This window comes from Ictidomys tridecemlineatus, chromosome 8 (genome assembly GCF_052094955.1).
Source record: "Ictidomys tridecemlineatus isolate mIctTri1 chromosome 8, mIctTri1.hap1, whole genome shotgun sequence".
Classification (NCBI taxonomy): domain Eukaryota; kingdom Metazoa; phylum Chordata; class Mammalia; order Rodentia; family Sciuridae; genus Ictidomys; species Ictidomys tridecemlineatus.
The window spans coordinates 110,112,146-110,127,680 of NC_135484.1; the positions used below are offsets into that span (position 1 = coordinate 110,112,146).

The window sequence follows — 15,535 nt, forward strand, 5'->3', positions numbered from 1 at the left end:
AACCATTCTGGAGGACCACAAGCTGATTTCAGGTTTTACTATAAATTACAATAGGCAGTCGCAACCGCGTGATATTGGTAAAGAGACGGATGTGGAGGTCAGTGGAACTCAACAGGGACTTCAGCCATTTACTGACTGATGGACATTTGGTTTATTTCCAGTTTGGGAAAATTGTGAAAAAAAAAGCTGTGACTTTCATGTTTATAAACAAAATACCGTTCTGCAATAAAAAGAAATGAATGGCTGAGAAACACAGCTTCTCACATGTCGAGTGCATTGTGCTGTGTGAAGGAGACAGACTCAAAAGGCTACATGTGGTTCCACGCAGACGGCGCTCTAGAAGGGCAGGAGGCTGCAGGGACAGAAGTCAACGGGGGAGTTGCCAGGGCTTAAAATCGGAGAGGAAGAGGTTGGCTAAGCCTGGGTCACTCTTTGCAGGAACCTGTACCTGTGGGAAAACACCCATACCCAAGGACTCCGGGAAGTGCCGTGTCCTACTCTTTCCCACTGGATGGTCAGGATTTCACTCATGCCCTGTGCATAGAATAAATGCTGGTGCGAGCATGTCACGCAGCAAACACCCACTGGTCAAAGGAGGCCACGCTGGAGGACATTTCAGATGAGAGAGAGACTCCTTCCTCTGGGGGACAACCCATTTTCCCGTTCTCCTGCTAACTAGGTAATCGTCATGGTTAGTACTGTACTTCCTGAGCCTTGTTCAGAAGCCCTTTACTTGTAGGAATCCATGTCACCCTCCGACAGCGCCATAGATTATCATCATGTTCATTTACGGATACGGGGACGGAGGCACGGAGGGGTTCTGGGTGTGTGGTTGCAGACACCAGGAGCAAGGAAGGACAGACGTGGAGAAGGAAGTCTGGGTCCATGTTCACAGAGGCTACCACATTCTGGGGTGCCAGCCCGGGGTGGGGGAAGGACTAGAAGGGCTGAATGTGAGTCATGTCCTCCCAGAGGAGCAGCTGTCCTCCGTCCTTAGGGAGCCCAGCACCGGCAGATGGCTGGCATGCAGCTGTGGGCATAGTGACCACCCGGCTAGGCGCAGCCAGGAGACTGACTGAGCGGCCCCAACCCTGTGCTGTCACAGGGGCTGGCACTGGCCGGTGGTGGCTGGCCTCTCAGAGGTCTGGGATCCCGACCTCCTCCAGCCGGGCTGCAGCATGGGCTCCTCCTCTCCCTTCCTCCCACGCAGCCCCTCCTTGAATCACGAAGCCAGACCCCAGTCCTGGTGTTGCTCAATGGCCAGGAGCCCAGTTTCCTGTGCGCAGCGCCTGACGTGTGGGTCCCTCTCTTTTCTGCAGCTCAAGGGAAAGACAAGATCTTGCACAAGGCACAGCAGCCCTTGGCCAGGGTGGGAGGCATGGAGCCTCTCTGGCTGCTCTTCCTGCTCTTTGTCACAGGTAGGTCCCCCCATTCCTTCTTTCCCTCCCCTTTCTTGAACATATGACTAGGTGGAGGCCGGGAGCTGGCACTGGGCTGAATAGGAAGGAGTTGGAAGTCCTTGCCTCGCCCAAGTGACCTGTTCCGCACAGCGTCCCCACCTGCCGGGGGTCTTCGCGCCTGCCCCTCCCCCCCGGGATCCAAACTCACATGGGCCCACCTTGGTGGGATGGAGGCTGAAGGGGCTTCTGGCCCCCAGTCATATGGGAAGGAGAAAACGCTGACGGTGGCATCTGAGGCACGGGCTGGCAGTCGGGGGAAGTTTGGGGGGCACTGGTAGGAGCCCCTAAAATTATGAACCATTTAAGCACAAGACCAGCTTCCAGGGAGTGGCAGGGAGGGAGGGAAGGAAGGAGGAAAGGCCCGGAACTGTGACCTGCATCTCGGAGAGGACCCTCTCACCTTTGGAAGGTCCCCTTGGCCTCAGCTCTTGATGGGAGGCATGGAATAAGGGTTTTGGCCACCGAGTTGGGGGCACTGACACCCCCAATTTTGCACATGATGGCCTCTTCCATTGGGGAATGGTACTTCTCGATCCCCAAGGCAGCAGGAAACCTGGGTTGAGGAGAGGTGATGGGGTCTGTTCCCGCAGCTCCTGGTGGAGGAGGAGAGGGAAGGGAGGTGTGTGGTGGCCCGTGGTGGCCCGGCTGGAGGCAGAGGGATGGATGAAAGGGGATGCATTGGGAGGCCACTGTGCATTGGTGTCTCTGGTTCCAAAAGAGGCAGGTTGTCAGCTTCTTGGCCTGACCTTTCCATTTTCTGACACAATAATGGCTGGAGGCGGGGGTGGGCAGGAAAGAGGCCCAGGCAGGAGGCTCCTGGTGACTCCCTGGTAGCCCCTGCCTGGCAAGAAGCGGGGTCTCCACGTCTGTCTCCTCTACCCCAAAGAGGATGCCCAAAATAGCAGCCTCATGCCTCTCCCAAAATAGTTTTGAAACAAGTCCTTCCTGAAAGGGGAACAAAGCCACAGAAATAGGGAAGCTGGAGGCTCAAGGTCAGGAGAGAGGAGTCTGTGGAGCAGTATCAGTGGGCATCACAGAGTAGGCAGGCACGGCCGGGCAGGGAGGGACATGCCCACTGGGAACCAGCCCCAGGCCTGAGGGGCCAGTGGCCCTGCTGTCTTGAAATGAAGACAGGACAGGAGGGGTCCTAGTCCCCTAAGACAGGAAGAAGATGTGGAGAAGAGAACTGGAGGGGTTTTAAAAACCATGTGTTTCTGAAAGAGGCCCAGAGAGGGCCAGTTTCTTCTCTGAGGATGCCCAGCATGTCAAAAAGTGAGAAAACCAGCCTCAGGACCTAGGTTTCCCGGTTCCCAAATTCCCACAAAAATATGCCTGGGCTGTGCCAGGTACCTGTTTCTTCCTCCCCATTTGCACAAGCTCCTTATGGACAGAATTTTTGTCCATTTGGTTCGCTGCACATAGCAGGTGTTCAATAAATATTTGGTAAATAAATGGAGGAGTCAGCGAATGTCTCCTCTGCAGAGTCGGGCGGAGCCCCCAACACCACAGTGCTCCAGGGCGTGGCGGGCCAGTCCCTGCAGGTCTCCTGCCCCTACGACTCCACCAAGCACTGGGGGCGGCGCAAGGCCTGGTGCCGCCAGCTGGACCAGGAGGGCCCGTGCCAGCGCGTTGTCAGCACGCACAGCCTGTGGCTGCTGGCCTTCCTCAAGAAGTGGAATGGGAGCACGGCCATCACGGACGATGCCCTGGGCGGCACCCTCACCATCACCCTGCGGAATCTTCAAGACCACGACGCTGGCCTCTACCAGTGCCAGAGCCTCCGTGGCAGTGAGGCCGACACGCTCCGGAAGGTGCTGGTGCAGGTGCTGGCAGGTGAGTGAGTGGCTGTTGGGGCCAGGCCTCATGTTTTGGGCATCTGTGTTCAGGACCATAGGGTCCCTGGGAAAACTCACAGTGTGAGTGCCATGGACGGTTTTGCAGGCTGCTCACTGTGCAAGGGAGCCAAGTCCAGCGGGGACTCCTCTTGTGCCTTGGTGCAGGGCTGTGTTACCTGTAGGCGGGGCATCTCTCTCTAATTTGCATTCATTTGTGGGAGTTAGCCTTGGCCCTACTTTCTCAAATTGCTTCACCCATTTGACATCTGATTAGCATGTGAACACCTACAGGTGGACCTTAAGGGGCAGCAGATTAATCCATTCACTTGTCCACTCAGCCAAGGAACTTATCAACGTAGATGAAGTTTTCTGGTGCAGAAAAACAACCCTCAAAGGAATGCTTGCTGGGGAATGTGCTTCACTTCTCTGGTCCTCCATTTCCCCATCCTGAAGTGGAAATGATGGGGCTGGCAGTGTAGCTCAGTGGTCAAGGGCTTGCTTAGCATGTGAGAGGCCCTGGTTTTTTCCCCAGTACTGCTAAAAAAAAAAAGGCGGGGGGTGGGGGGATGGTTTATATAGAGATGATGGCATTAGTCCTGGCGACCCCAGACCTCCTGACACTGAACTGACTTGAGATTAGCATTTCAGGCCTGAGGGGGAGAGACACCCTTGAGCTCTGCACAGGGACCACCCTTCTGCCTGTCTCTAGCAGGCAGCTGTGTCCCAAAGAAGGGCAAAGGTCCCTTCTTGACTCTCCTCTTTTCCAGTGACCCCCGTATGGCCCTTTATCATCAATGAGGATCAAACGTATCTCCTTAAGGAGGGGCAGCTGCCAGACCTGGGCACCAGTCCCCCCTCTCTTTCATGGAGTCGGGACACAGAAACGTGCATTTCCAGCCCTGTCAGGGTCTAAGGCTCAGTCGATTCCCAAGAGGATGGCAGGAAATGATATAGTAATAGTAACCCGTTGCTTGTGCAGACAGCCTGACAGTTTAAACCCATCCACGATTCCATCTGGATGGAAGGAGGGAGGGATGTGTGATGGAGAGAGGGATGGCAGCCCCTGAGTGCCTGTGTGACACTAGACACCCCGCAGAGTGGCTCCTGCTGACTCCTGCAGGGAGGAGGTGTTCCTAACAGCCCTGCTGTCAAGGTGAGAAATTGAAATTCAGAGAGGTTCGAGACTCGATCCATGCAGAACAGGAACTCCCAGGGCCTCACTGACCCCACCTGGGTTCTCCCCACCAAGGCAGCTGGCCCGAAGGAGGACAGAGCTGCAAAGTGACAGCTCTGTCTCCTGCAGACCCCCAGGATCACCAGGACACGGAAGACCTCTGGGTCCCTGAGGAGTCTGGGAGCTTCGAGGCTGTCCCTGTGGAGCACAGTATCTCCAGGTACAGTGAGCAGACCCTGGCAGACTCCCGCGCTGCAGAGCCCACGCCGGGTGGGGACAGAGGTCCCGGGACCGCGGATTCCAGGACAATTTCCCAGGTCCTGTTTACACCCTGCCCGTCAGCTGGCATGTCTGGCGTGACAGTGCCAATGACAGGAGACTGAAATCCTTCTGTCACACTTTGGCTCTCCGATGCCTGACTGGGCAACCCCCCACCCCTCCCCTGGCAGCCCAGGACCCCATGGGTCAGCAACAGCGAGAGTCGCAGCACCAGCCCCAGACTCCTGGGTCCCCGTCCCTTTGGTAGAACCAGAATCTCTTCTGACGGGTCCATGGCTGAGTGTCGGTGTTTAAATGCTCACGTAACCACTGAGTGCGCGTGTGTGCACACACTCACACACCTTAGGAGACCACGGGCACAGCCGACAGCTGTTGGGCCAGGGAGGGAGGGTGGAGTGCAGGCCCCGCCAGCCCCACCCGGGATGTGCTGGGCAGAGAGCTTTCCCCAACCCTCTGGGGAGACTCCAGCTTGCAGGCCACCTCAAGGTTCCCAGTGTCCTCCTTCTCTTTCTCAAGGGAGACCCCCTTTCCACCTACTTCCGTCCTCCTCCTCCTGGCCTTCATCTTTCTCAGCAAGCTGCTGACTGCCGGCGCTCTCTGGGTGGCAGCCTGGCGGTGCCAGAAGCAGAGGAGCTTTCCAGCCAGCGGGCAGGGCTGTGCCGACGACCCAGGGCACCGGCTCCAGATGCTGACAGGTGGGCTGGGGAGCCTGGCGATGGCTGGGGGGCGGCAGGGCGGGAGGGCTGAGCACGGATCATTGCAGGCTCCACGGACACATGAGAGGAGAGGACCCCAGATGGGAGAAGCTGGGGAGAGGCCGTCCAGGGGCCACCCCAGCCTGCACGCTCGCTCGAGACTCCTGGTTCTGCCCCAGCAAGACATCACTCACCCTGTACCTTGCTTGCTCTGGGGCCTGGAAGGGGGCCGTGTGTGTGTGTGTGTGTGTGTGTGTGTGTGTGTGTGTGTGTGTGTGTGTCTGTGTGTGGGGGAAGTGTTTTGGGAGGCAGGTCACTTCTCAACTCCTGGGCTTTGGACATTAAACTCTCAGAAGTCAATCCACGACTGTCCTGCTTTACTGGATTCGGGCCTTCCAGAAGCTCTTCTCTTTTGCTTCCTGGCTAGGGTTAGGGCTAGGGTTAGATGAAGGAAAGCTAAAGGATCTCACTGCTCGGGGCCTCGGGTCCAGAGGTACCATGTCCCTCTATTCTCAAAGGCTCCCATCCGGCCAACCTTTTCCTTTTTCTCTTCCCTTCCCTAGATTCAGGCACCAAGTCAGGCCCCGTTCTCCTGTCACCCTGTGCTCTCCTGTGCTCATTCCCTCCCTCTCCCTTCTTCTCCCTCCCTCTCTCTCTCCCTGTCCCTCTCCCTCCCTCTCCCTCCCTCCCCTTCTCTCTCTCCTCTCCTTCCCCCTCTCCTTCCCCCCTCCCTCTCTCTCCTCTCCCTCCCGCTTCTTTCTCTGCTTCTCCCTCCCTCTCCTCTCCCCTTCCCTTCCCCCTGCTTCCTGGGACTATTGCCAGCTGTTAGGTGCAGGGCAGGCTGAACTAAGCTGTCTGCAGGGCAGGCTGAACCAATGTTAGCTGCAGGATGACCCAGGCACTCAAACCCCCCTCTGTCTGGTCCTTTATCACCTGTTTGTGTCAAGTCCGAACACTCAGCCCCACTCAAGGCTGAGCACTCAACCCCCACCTGTCTGGTGCAATGGAAACCCACATCTAGTCCCTGCCCCGTCTGCCTGAAGGCCAAAGATGACACCACTGTGTGACCCAATCACTGTAGGCCAACAAGGCAGCCTGCAGACCAGAGACCCCATTAGATTTGGGCTATAAAAAGCTCCCTCCTGCCAGTCCCTCTCTCTTGCTCTTGCTCTCTCTTTCTTCTCTTGCTTTTGCTCTCCCTCTCTCTCACTCTCTCCTCCCCTCTCTCTCTCTTTGCTCGCCCCCCTCTTTCTTCTCTGTTTCCCCGCTCTTTCTCTCTCTCTTTTTCTCCTCTGTTGCATGGCTGCAATAAAGACCTTTTTTTTTATTGGTTGTTCAAAACATTACATAGTTCTTGATATATCATATTCAATAAAGACCTCTTGGTCGCTCAAGTGTTGTGATCACTTTCCTTTCACCAGCCTCATCCCAGGCCCAGGGCCCCTCCACAGCCCCTCCAAGGGCTCCTGCCCCTAGGGCCCTGCACCTGGCAGGCGGCTGACTCCTCCTTTCACCCCCTGAAGTTTGCATCCACCAGGCTACTTCCCTCCAGACAAGTGAGGAGGGCTGGGCCACAGTGCAGCCTATCAGAGCTGGAGACGTGGTCCAAGCCCCTCATCATATTAAAAAGAAACCAAGGCTCCAACCCAGGGACGGGGCTTCCCTGGGTCCCCCAGTGTTGCCTCGGGATCCAAAGTTCACTTGGCACTCAAGGGACCCTTCCCTCTGCTCAGTCCCACTCATTCATCCTTTAATTTATTCAGAACGTCTTGGCGTCGGGTGGTCTCTGCCAGGAACCATCCTGAGCTCTGGAGGGACAGCAGTGAACAGCAACTGGGGTTCCACCCACACGGAGAGTGGTCTGGAGGGAGAAGAGGGAGAAAAACAGGAGCACAACACAGCAGGAAACCTGACGTGTGCCTGAGGGCAAAAAGTGCCAGGGAAAAAATTAAACCAAAGCCAGGTGGAGAGTCCTGGCTGCAGAGGGCTGGGGAGGGGCTGCTTTAAACGGGCAGTCAGGAGGTGCCATTGAGGTGTCCCCTGAAGGAGGGGAGGAAATGAACCAGGACGGCATGAGGGAGGGTGTTCAGGGCAGGGGCGCAGCCTCACAAGTCCCTCTTCATCTTACGCAGGAGTGAGGGGGAGATGGGGTGAGGGCGGGCTGCAGCAGGAGGAGGAACCAAGTGGGCCACAGCCCTGGGCTCTCTGTTCTGGCCCCAGGTGGCTGGACTTGGGGTCACTGAGAAGGTGCTCAGCACAGAGCTCACGTTCTAGCCTCACGTCACTCCCCTGGTTCCAGCTGTGTCCCCACCCTGCCTCCCACCCCACTCAGGCTGCTCCCCTGGCCCCCGCCCTGGAGCTCCGTACTCTGGGCCAAACTGTTTCTCGGGCTTCCCTGGCTCGGTGGACATCAAGCTCCCTCATTGCATCCTGGGCCAGCAGCCTTGTCCCCGCAGATTCTGGACAAAGTCTAAGTGCCAGGACTGAGCTGAGCCCTCGCTACCTACTCCCATATGGGCACCAACAGGAGGAGGCGTTGGGGACCCCTGGCGCTCGGGCATAGTGGCCCCATTCACCTCCAGCTCAGAATGGAGCTTCCTCCGCTTGAGAACTCGGCCTTTCCTCCTCCCTGCTCTGCCCCCGTCAGAGTCCTCCACCTCTGGATTGGGATCACCACTGGGGTCCCCAGCCGTGGGCTCAGGAGCACCCTGGACTGAGGGCACGCAGATCACTGAGCCTGGGTTTGACCTCTGCCCCTGGCCAGACATGCTGAGTGCCTCAGTCCCTCTGAGCCTGTGTCCTCACCCACAAACGTAACTAACCGCAAACACTCCCCCTCCCATGCCTGGCCGTCTTCACAGGGTTGTGAGGTTAAAAGTAATAACATTGGTGAGAGTCCCTGGCCAGCTGTCTGGTGCACAGTATGTCCTCAATAAGCTCACTTCCTCCCGGTCATGTCCAGCAACATGACACCTCCCTGGAGGCCAGCCTCCTGCCTGGCCACCTCTGTCCCAGCAGTGGGCAATATTCATTTGAGGAATTCAGTTGAATGTTGAACATAATTCTGCTCGTCACAAAACACTCCCTCGTGGCTTATTAATGTGAAAATAACTTTCTTGCAAGGAAATTAAAATGTTGGCAGAACAGATAAATATCTGGTTTGCTCAGGACTTTCTGCCATGACCTGGGAAAACCTTCAGTCCCCGGGGTACAGGGCTAGAGGGTCACCCTACCACCCGCCTCACTAGGCTCAGCTTACCCTAGTTGGCCATCTCAGGCTCCCAGGGCCAGCTTCCCTTTCTCGACTCCCTTGTGCCTGAAGGAAAGAAGGACAGAGAGGGGAGAGGAGGGAGGGAGGGTGGCTTTTCCAGTCCTATCCTGGGCCTCACCCTGCAAGGTGCCCCACCCAGGTGTCCCCACAGACAGCTCTAATCTCTTTTTATTTTATTTTATTTGTTTAGTTGTAGATGGACACAATACCTTTATTTTATTTACTTGGTGCTGAGGATCGAACCCAATGCCTCATCCATGCTGGGCAAGTGCTCCGCCCCCGAGCTACAGCCCCAGCCCAGCTCTAATCTCTTTGACGGCTGCTGTCCACCCTGGTGCCCGTGGTCAATTTATTACTCACTTTCTGTCCTTGTTCCTCAGAGTCCAGACACTGGGCTGCATGAATGAAGGCCCAGTGTCTCTCCAGTGAGGGAAGTGGGTTTGCATCCCAGGAGAGGAACCCCAAATCATGAGATTTGCAGTTTATGTAGAGCACCTGGGACGTTGGTCTATCTCGAGAGAGAGCAGAAGGGAAAGAGGGAGTGAGAGAAAGAGAGAGAAAGAGGGAGAACTTTATTCTCCAGCATGAATAAATTTTCTCCAGGGAGGAAGGGGAAGGCTACGAATCTCCCAGGAGGTAACAGTCTCTAGCTTCCAAGGCAAGACTGAGCACAGTCACCCCCCACCCGCAGTGTTCCTCTCTCAATAGGCCTCTTTGCAAAAAAGGTGAAGAACTGAGAATTGTCTCCCAACAGAGAGGACAGAACACTCATGAAACAAACTAGTATGCCATCAGTAAAGAAAGCCTGGAGGAAAGAGAGAAAGAGGGTGGGGAGGGAATGATATTGCAAATTAAAAATATTAAAGAATAAAAATCCAAAAGATAGTAAAAGAAGAGGTAGAGAAAAAATATGAGGAAATCTCCTAAAAGGCAGAGCAACATGGACACAAAGACGGAAATGAGCAAAGGTACGAAAAAGAGATGGGTATGAAAGATTCCACATCCAACTAATTAATAAGTTGTAGACAAAATGGAGGGAGAAAAGGAATGTAGAGAAGTAACTGTCAAGGAAGTAATCTGGTTTCCAGAGCTGAGGAGCATGGATCCCTATGGAAAGGGTCTGGAGTGTGCAGGGGAGACAGGAGCCAGCCCCAGGCCAGATGCGCCATGGAGGTGGCGTAACCAGCTGTGAAGTGGCACTCAGGAGGGGCAGTGTCCTGAAGCTCTGGGGGTGTGATGGGGGCATTTGTGAATAACTTAAAACCAGCTGGTCTTGGCCATTAGTAGGCCACATTCCTTCCTCCTTTATAGCTCTCCATCCACAGATTTGGAAGACCCTGAAGGTCACCCTCCCTTCTTCTCTAAGATCCTGCCCCTACCTCCCGCTGTGGCTGGCCCCGGCCCTGGGCTCCTGCCTTTCCTCTGGTCTTCTCACCAGCCCTGCTGGCCTCTGCTTGCAGGCTCAGTTCCTGAGCACTAAGCCAACCAGCATTTGGAAGAGCTCCCTATCCCCAACCCTGGAGATGCCCACCCGTCCCTACCTCCCACTCTGCGGTCACGGAGAGCCCCACGTGACCATCGGAGACAGATGTTTCCTTTCCTCAGGAGAATGCTGTGTCAGTGACCAGGCGAACCCCAGAACTGACATCTGCCAGCCCAGTCATGGGCCCCAGGCTTCTCCTGCTGCTGCTCCTGGGACGAGCAGGTAAGACTCAGATGGAGCTACTCGTCCTTCCGTGTCCAGGAATAGCTGGGGTTCCTGCAGATGCCATATCCCCACGCTAGAGGCTGGGTTGGGAGGTGGCCCCAGCCCCCGGCCCACATTCACTCCCTCCTCCTTTCCTTCCCTAGGTCAAGGCTCCGAGGGCAGCCTCCCAGAGGTACTGCAGGTGCCCGTGGGGGGCTCCATTCTGGTGCAGTGTCACTACCGGCTCCAGGATGTCAGAGCCCGGAAGGTGTGGTGCCGGTTCTCGCCTGAGGGGTGCCAGCCCCTGGTGTCCTCAGGGGTGGATCGCTCAGCCCCAGGAGACAGGCACATGTTTCTCACCGACCTGGGAGGGGGTCTGCTGCAGGTGGAAATGGTCACCCTGCAGGAGGAGGATGCAGGGCAGTACGGCTGCATGGTGGAGGGAGCCTTGGGCCCCCAGATGTTGCACCGGGTCTCTCTGGAGGTGCTCCCCTCGGGTGAGTTATCTTGGGGCCTTTCATCACCCCCTGACCTGCCCTCCCAGCCCCCACCTGTGGCCAGGGCTCTTGGGCCTTGAGGGATGGGGGTGCCTGCGGGGAGGCCGTGGGAGAGATATCTTCATAACAGCCCTGTAGGGAGCGGAAACTGAACTGGGTGGGAGTCTGAGATAAATCACCTCCCACATTATGGATTCCCCTGCCACTAAGAGTCTCCTCCTCACACACCATGGTTTTTGCTTCCTTTTCCAGCATACTCAATGCTATCTTTTTTTTTCCTCCTTAGAAATGTTTTAAACAAAATTGAGTTTGAGCCGAGTGTGGTGGTGCATGCCTGTAATCCCAGAGGCTCGGGAGGCTGAGGCAGGAGGATGGCGAGTTCAAAGCTAGCCTCAGCAAAAAAGTGAGGGGCTAAGCAACAGTGAGATCCTGTCTCTAAATAAAATACAAAATAGGGCTGGGGATGGGGCTCAGTGGTCAAGTGCCCCTGAGTTCAATCCCTGGTACTTACCCGACCCCCCAAAATTGAATTCGAGCATATAAATAAATTAAAATTTTTATACCTTTAAGATTTTTCATCCTATAGTAATGAGTTTGATGAAAAAATGAACTGAATTCATATCTTAACCTGACAAGTCTTCTTGGAGCATCAAGTGGGTATGTGACCTCCAGGCAGGGTACAATTCAACTATTTCAACTCATTCAGTTTTAAAAATGGAAAAAGTGTCATTAATATGTAGGCCAAAATTCTCAACCCTAATTTCACTATATAAAACACTTTGCTTTTACATTTCATTCATGCAGTCCACATCTTTCAAGTATTTAAGTACTAAAATAAACATTTTTTTACCAGAAAAATAAGATGCTATATAATAAACTATGCTGGAGGAAAATATCAGCCATCTAAAGTGGGGACTACTGCTACTTTTCTCTGATGGATACTGACTTTTTTTCACTTTTTTTCCCTCCTTTTCTCAAATCATTTGTGTCTAATTCCCAAAGAATAAAATTAAGAAATGTATTCCATAAATAAGAGGGTAGACTGAATGGTGAGTGGAATCTGCTCATCTTGAGTTGTTAACCTGTACCACAAAAATAGTGGTTAATCCTAGTTATTCTTTGTCACTCTGTGGTCAAGGAATTCTTTTAAATTCCTAAAAGGCAAATTGTGATAAGCCTCACTGGGAATAGGGGGCAGGAGGCAGGTCCCCAGAGCCCTCTGCAATGTGTTGCTGCTGCGGAGGATGCAGGTTCAGGCAGGTGTGTGGAAATGGTACGGGGAAGCCAGAGGCTGTGGCCTGAAGCTCAGGCAAGCATCTAGCTTCAGAGAGCATTGACCAAGGCAGCCTCATGGCACCAGGAGGGCAAGACATGGGCAGCAAGATTGGCACCACAGCACTTTCATGGTGAATCTCAAGAATAAGGTGAGGCCCCATCCTAGATGGCCTGAAAAGACCGGCCAGATACCTAAAATGATGTTCTGGCCCAGGTCAACTAAATCTGAGTCCTGTAGCCACAATTCAAGCATTTTGTAGGGATGACAGTCACAAAACTAAGTCTCGGGTAGTTGAGGCTCTCGGAGGGTGTCCCCGTGTTGCCTCACATTAATGCTGACCAGAGGGCAGAGCTTGGGATGGGGCTTGACCAGCACTCAGGTGGGACCACAGGGTCACAGGTATATAGAGAGGCAGCATTTGAGGCCAGTGAGTTGGGAGCAAGGTCACCACTGAGGGTGAAGCTGGAGAGACCTTTCCTGGGTGGGGGCAGAAGACAGGCAGAGATTACTCAGTGGTTTTTCTGCATAGTCTGGGCAGCCTGGGAAGACTAGGGGGGTGCAGCGCGGAGCAGGCAAAGGAGAAGAAATGCAGGGGGACAGGGAGGGAGCTGGTGGCAGAGGAAATGCAGGGGGCCAGGGAGGGAGCTGGTGGCAGAGGAAAGAGGGTACATTTGCAACTAGGTAAAGATACAGAGTCAGCGCCATTCCCCGACCCACAGAGTGAGAGGCCCTGAGGAACGTCCCAGCTGCTCCTTTGTGTCCCTTTCTCAGGGCTTCTTCTTCCTTGGCTCCATTTTTCTAGTCCCTCAGACCCCATCAAGCCACGAAGCCTGCCCACAGTGGGTGTTCTCATTAAATGTTTCCTTCTGAGTTAGCTCCTGGCCTGAGAGAGGAGGAGGAGGAGACCCATAAGCATGGCAGTCTGGCTGAGGACCCCTCCTTGGACCCTGCAGGCAGTGCCAGCCCCTGGGAGCCCAGCCAGCAGAAGAGGTACTGGCAAAGACTGGATTAGGGTGGCTGGGAGAAGGTGACTGGTGGAGATGTGACTTATTTTGAGCTCTAGACTAAATTGAAGGGGGGATTCCTTCCATCCCCAGGAGCTTCTGATTGACAGACAAACTGACCGATCTCTTTACCCCAGTTCAGCATTGGGTCCTTCATCTTGGTGGATCTTCAGCCAGGAGACCTTGATAATGTGTCTGTCTACCTGAGTCTACTCTCCCCATCCTGTTCCATGTCCTCTCAACCCTGGATCCCCAAGAATGTGGCTCTCCTCTCATTGTTCCAGGGCTCCTGGTTAGCAACTCTCTGCAGGGTTAGGGTTAAGCCTACCTATTCCTTTCTGTCCCTCAGCATCCCCTTGATCTGGTGTGCTGTGTCCCTTCTGGGCCTTCTGATGGCAGCTGTGGTGCTGTTTGCTGTCATGACCAAAAAGAGAGGTCAGTAACTGTTTACCCACCTAGCCCAGCCTCAACCAGTTTTGCAGATGAGGCCAGGAGTCTAGGTCTGTTCCCCTAAAGAAAGACTTGTCTGGGCTTTAGTTAAGCACCCACACCCTAGAATTCCCATAGCAGAGGGGTGAAAAGGAGGGAGGGAGAGTCAATGGGGGCAGGCCTGGGGAAATATCAGAATTGGAAAGAATGGGGATGGGGATTAGAAGAAAGGGGATGGAATAAGTAGGGGAAGGGTTCTAGGAGGTAGACTGAATATGGAAGCAATAAATGGGTGGGGAGAGATGGGGAGACTGGGGGAGGGGTCTGGGAGATGAAGGGTAGAGGTTTAGTGGTGGGAAGGGGTAGGCAAATATGCACTAGGAAAAAAGTTTCAAAGGCTTCTGAAGGGAGTGAGGGAGTAGACTCAGCCCTGGAAGTAGACTGTGTGCTGTTGTCTGTCCTGCCAGGGAACAGGCCTGATGTCTGTGACCAGTTCTCGAGCCAGAGAGTTGCAGGCACGGTAAGAGGTTTCTGCATGTCCACCACCAAATTCCCCCAGAGTCTCTATTCATCACAATTGCTGAGAGGTCCCAGGATGATAAGGTGGAGAAAGGAGAGGGACCCAGTCCTCTTCCTAAATGCTGTAAACTTGGCCCCAGTGATCACCTGGGTAACTCACCTCCCTAGATCTGGGGAGTAACTTGGTCTTGAAAATATTCATCAACTTTCAAAGTCCTCCTGTCCACTGACAGACATATTTAGGATTGGAGAGAGGTGGAGGGATGGATATCCAGGATGTTCCCAGGATTCCCACTAAAGGTAACTGGGGCATGGGGGGCACTCCCTCTGCCTGACCTGCCTGCTTTTGTTGCAGGGCCCCTCCTCAGTAGTCCACCACATCCACGATTCTGGACCCGCTGCTGGATTGCCTTTGGACGCACCATGTGCTCGGATTGACTCATCAATTTCCTTCGACAATGCCGCCTATGCCAGCCTCCCTCTTGATTGCCCACCCGGGAAACCTCCATCCCCATCCTCACCTCCTCTGCCTCCTAAGGTTCTATGTCCTCCAAATCTGTGACATATGCCACAGTTTTCTTCCCAGGAGGGGACAAAAGCGGAGGGGCCTCCTGGAAGTCAGTTCAGGATCTACCTAATAGTCAGACTCTACCCAGCTGAACTGTTCACCATACTGTACATGCAGAGGGGCTGACCCTGGGGGCTCTGCGCACCCATCCCCCCAGCTCAGAACCTATGAACAACTAGGGATTATCCAATATCCTCACTTTATGGATAGGGAATGTGCTACTCAGATATGACTGAGGGCTCTTGGGGAAGACCCCTGCCCCACGATGCTTCCTCTGCCATTACACATTGGGCTAAATAAACCCTAATTGATGATATGTGAACTCTTAATGGTTGATTTGGGAAGGAAAGGGACCAAGTTTGACAATCACTTGGGCTGCAAACCAAAGTTATTTTGGTCCAGTGTTTGTGCTGCATGATTTCCTGGCTGTCCTGCAGCGGTTTCTTCCCTGGTTAGAACCTTGCAGTGCAGTTTGGGTCAAGGATCACCCAAAAGACTCCTCTGAAACTATTTCCTGCCTCTTCCCTAAGGCCTGGAAGTATATTCATTTGCTTGAGTCAAGGAAGCTCTTTTGCTTCTTGCTTTGCACCTTTTGAACAAGTGACATATTGATAGCATATGATGGGACAGTGGGGCAGTTAGTAATAAGTTAAAGGAGACCCAGGACAGATGGGATATGGGAGATGGGCCTGAAAAGAAACAGGAGTTAAGGAGAGACACCATGTCTGTTTCCTGGAAGGACAAAGGAGTTTCAAGCATTAGGCTATAAAAGACCTTTGTAGACATCAGTCAGACCAGAACTGGCTCTCTTGGTGAGGTGACCATCCGGTAGCTCTGTTTC

At 54.1% G+C, this 15,535-nt stretch overlaps 2 protein-coding genes across 2 annotated transcripts; both read left to right on the plus strand.

Moving 5' to 3' along the window:
- Positions 1 to 1,269: 1,269 nt before the first annotated feature.
- Trem2 (triggering receptor expressed on myeloid cells 2) lies at positions 1,270 to 6,837 on the plus strand. The gene is made up of 5 exons (XM_078020048.1): positions 1,270 to 1,418; positions 2,943 to 3,293; positions 4,599 to 4,689; positions 5,265 to 5,443; positions 5,512 to 6,837. Exons 1-5 carry the CDS (start codon positions 1,379 to 1,381, stop codon positions 5,526 to 5,528), a joined length of 678 nt encoding a protein of 225 aa, XP_077876174.1. The 5' UTR covers positions 1,270 to 1,378; the 3' UTR covers positions 5,529 to 6,837.
- A 3,501-nt stretch (positions 6,838 to 10,338) lies between these two features.
- Treml1 (triggering receptor expressed on myeloid cells like 1) lies at positions 10,339 to 15,010 on the plus strand. Its single transcript, XM_040283689.2, has 6 exons — positions 10,339 to 10,419; positions 10,566 to 10,898; positions 13,050 to 13,164; positions 13,528 to 13,613; positions 14,075 to 14,127; positions 14,482 to 15,010. Exons 1-6 carry the CDS (start codon positions 10,377 to 10,379, stop codon positions 14,686 to 14,688), a joined length of 837 nt encoding a protein of 278 aa, XP_040139623.2. The 5' UTR covers positions 10,339 to 10,376; the 3' UTR covers positions 14,689 to 15,010.
- The last annotated feature ends 525 nt before the right edge of the window (positions 15,011 to 15,535 follow it).

Coding starts and splice junctions, on each gene's coding strand:
- Trem2 (XM_078020048.1), top strand. CDS start 1,379: ATGGAGCCTCTCTGGCTGCTCTTCCTGCTCTTTGTCACAG. Junction 1,419..2,942: donor CTTCCTGCTCTTTGTCACAG/GTAGGTCCCCCC, acceptor TCTCCTCTGCAG/AGTCGGGCGGAGCCCCCAAC. Junction 4,690..5,264: donor GTGGAGCACAGTATCTCCAG/GTACAGTGAGCA, acceptor CTCTTTCTCAAG/GGAGACCCCCTTTCCACCTA.
- Treml1 (XM_040283689.2), top strand. CDS start 10,377: ATGGGCCCCAGGCTTCTCCTGCTGCTGCTCCTGGGACGAGCAG. Junction 13,165..13,527: donor GAGCCCAGCCAGCAGAAGAG/GTACTGGCAAAG, acceptor TCTGTCCCTCAG/CATCCCCTTGATCTGGTGTG. Junction 13,614..14,074: donor TGTCATGACCAAAAAGAGAG/GTCAGTAACTGT, acceptor CTGTCCTGCCAG/GGAACAGGCCTGATGTCTGT.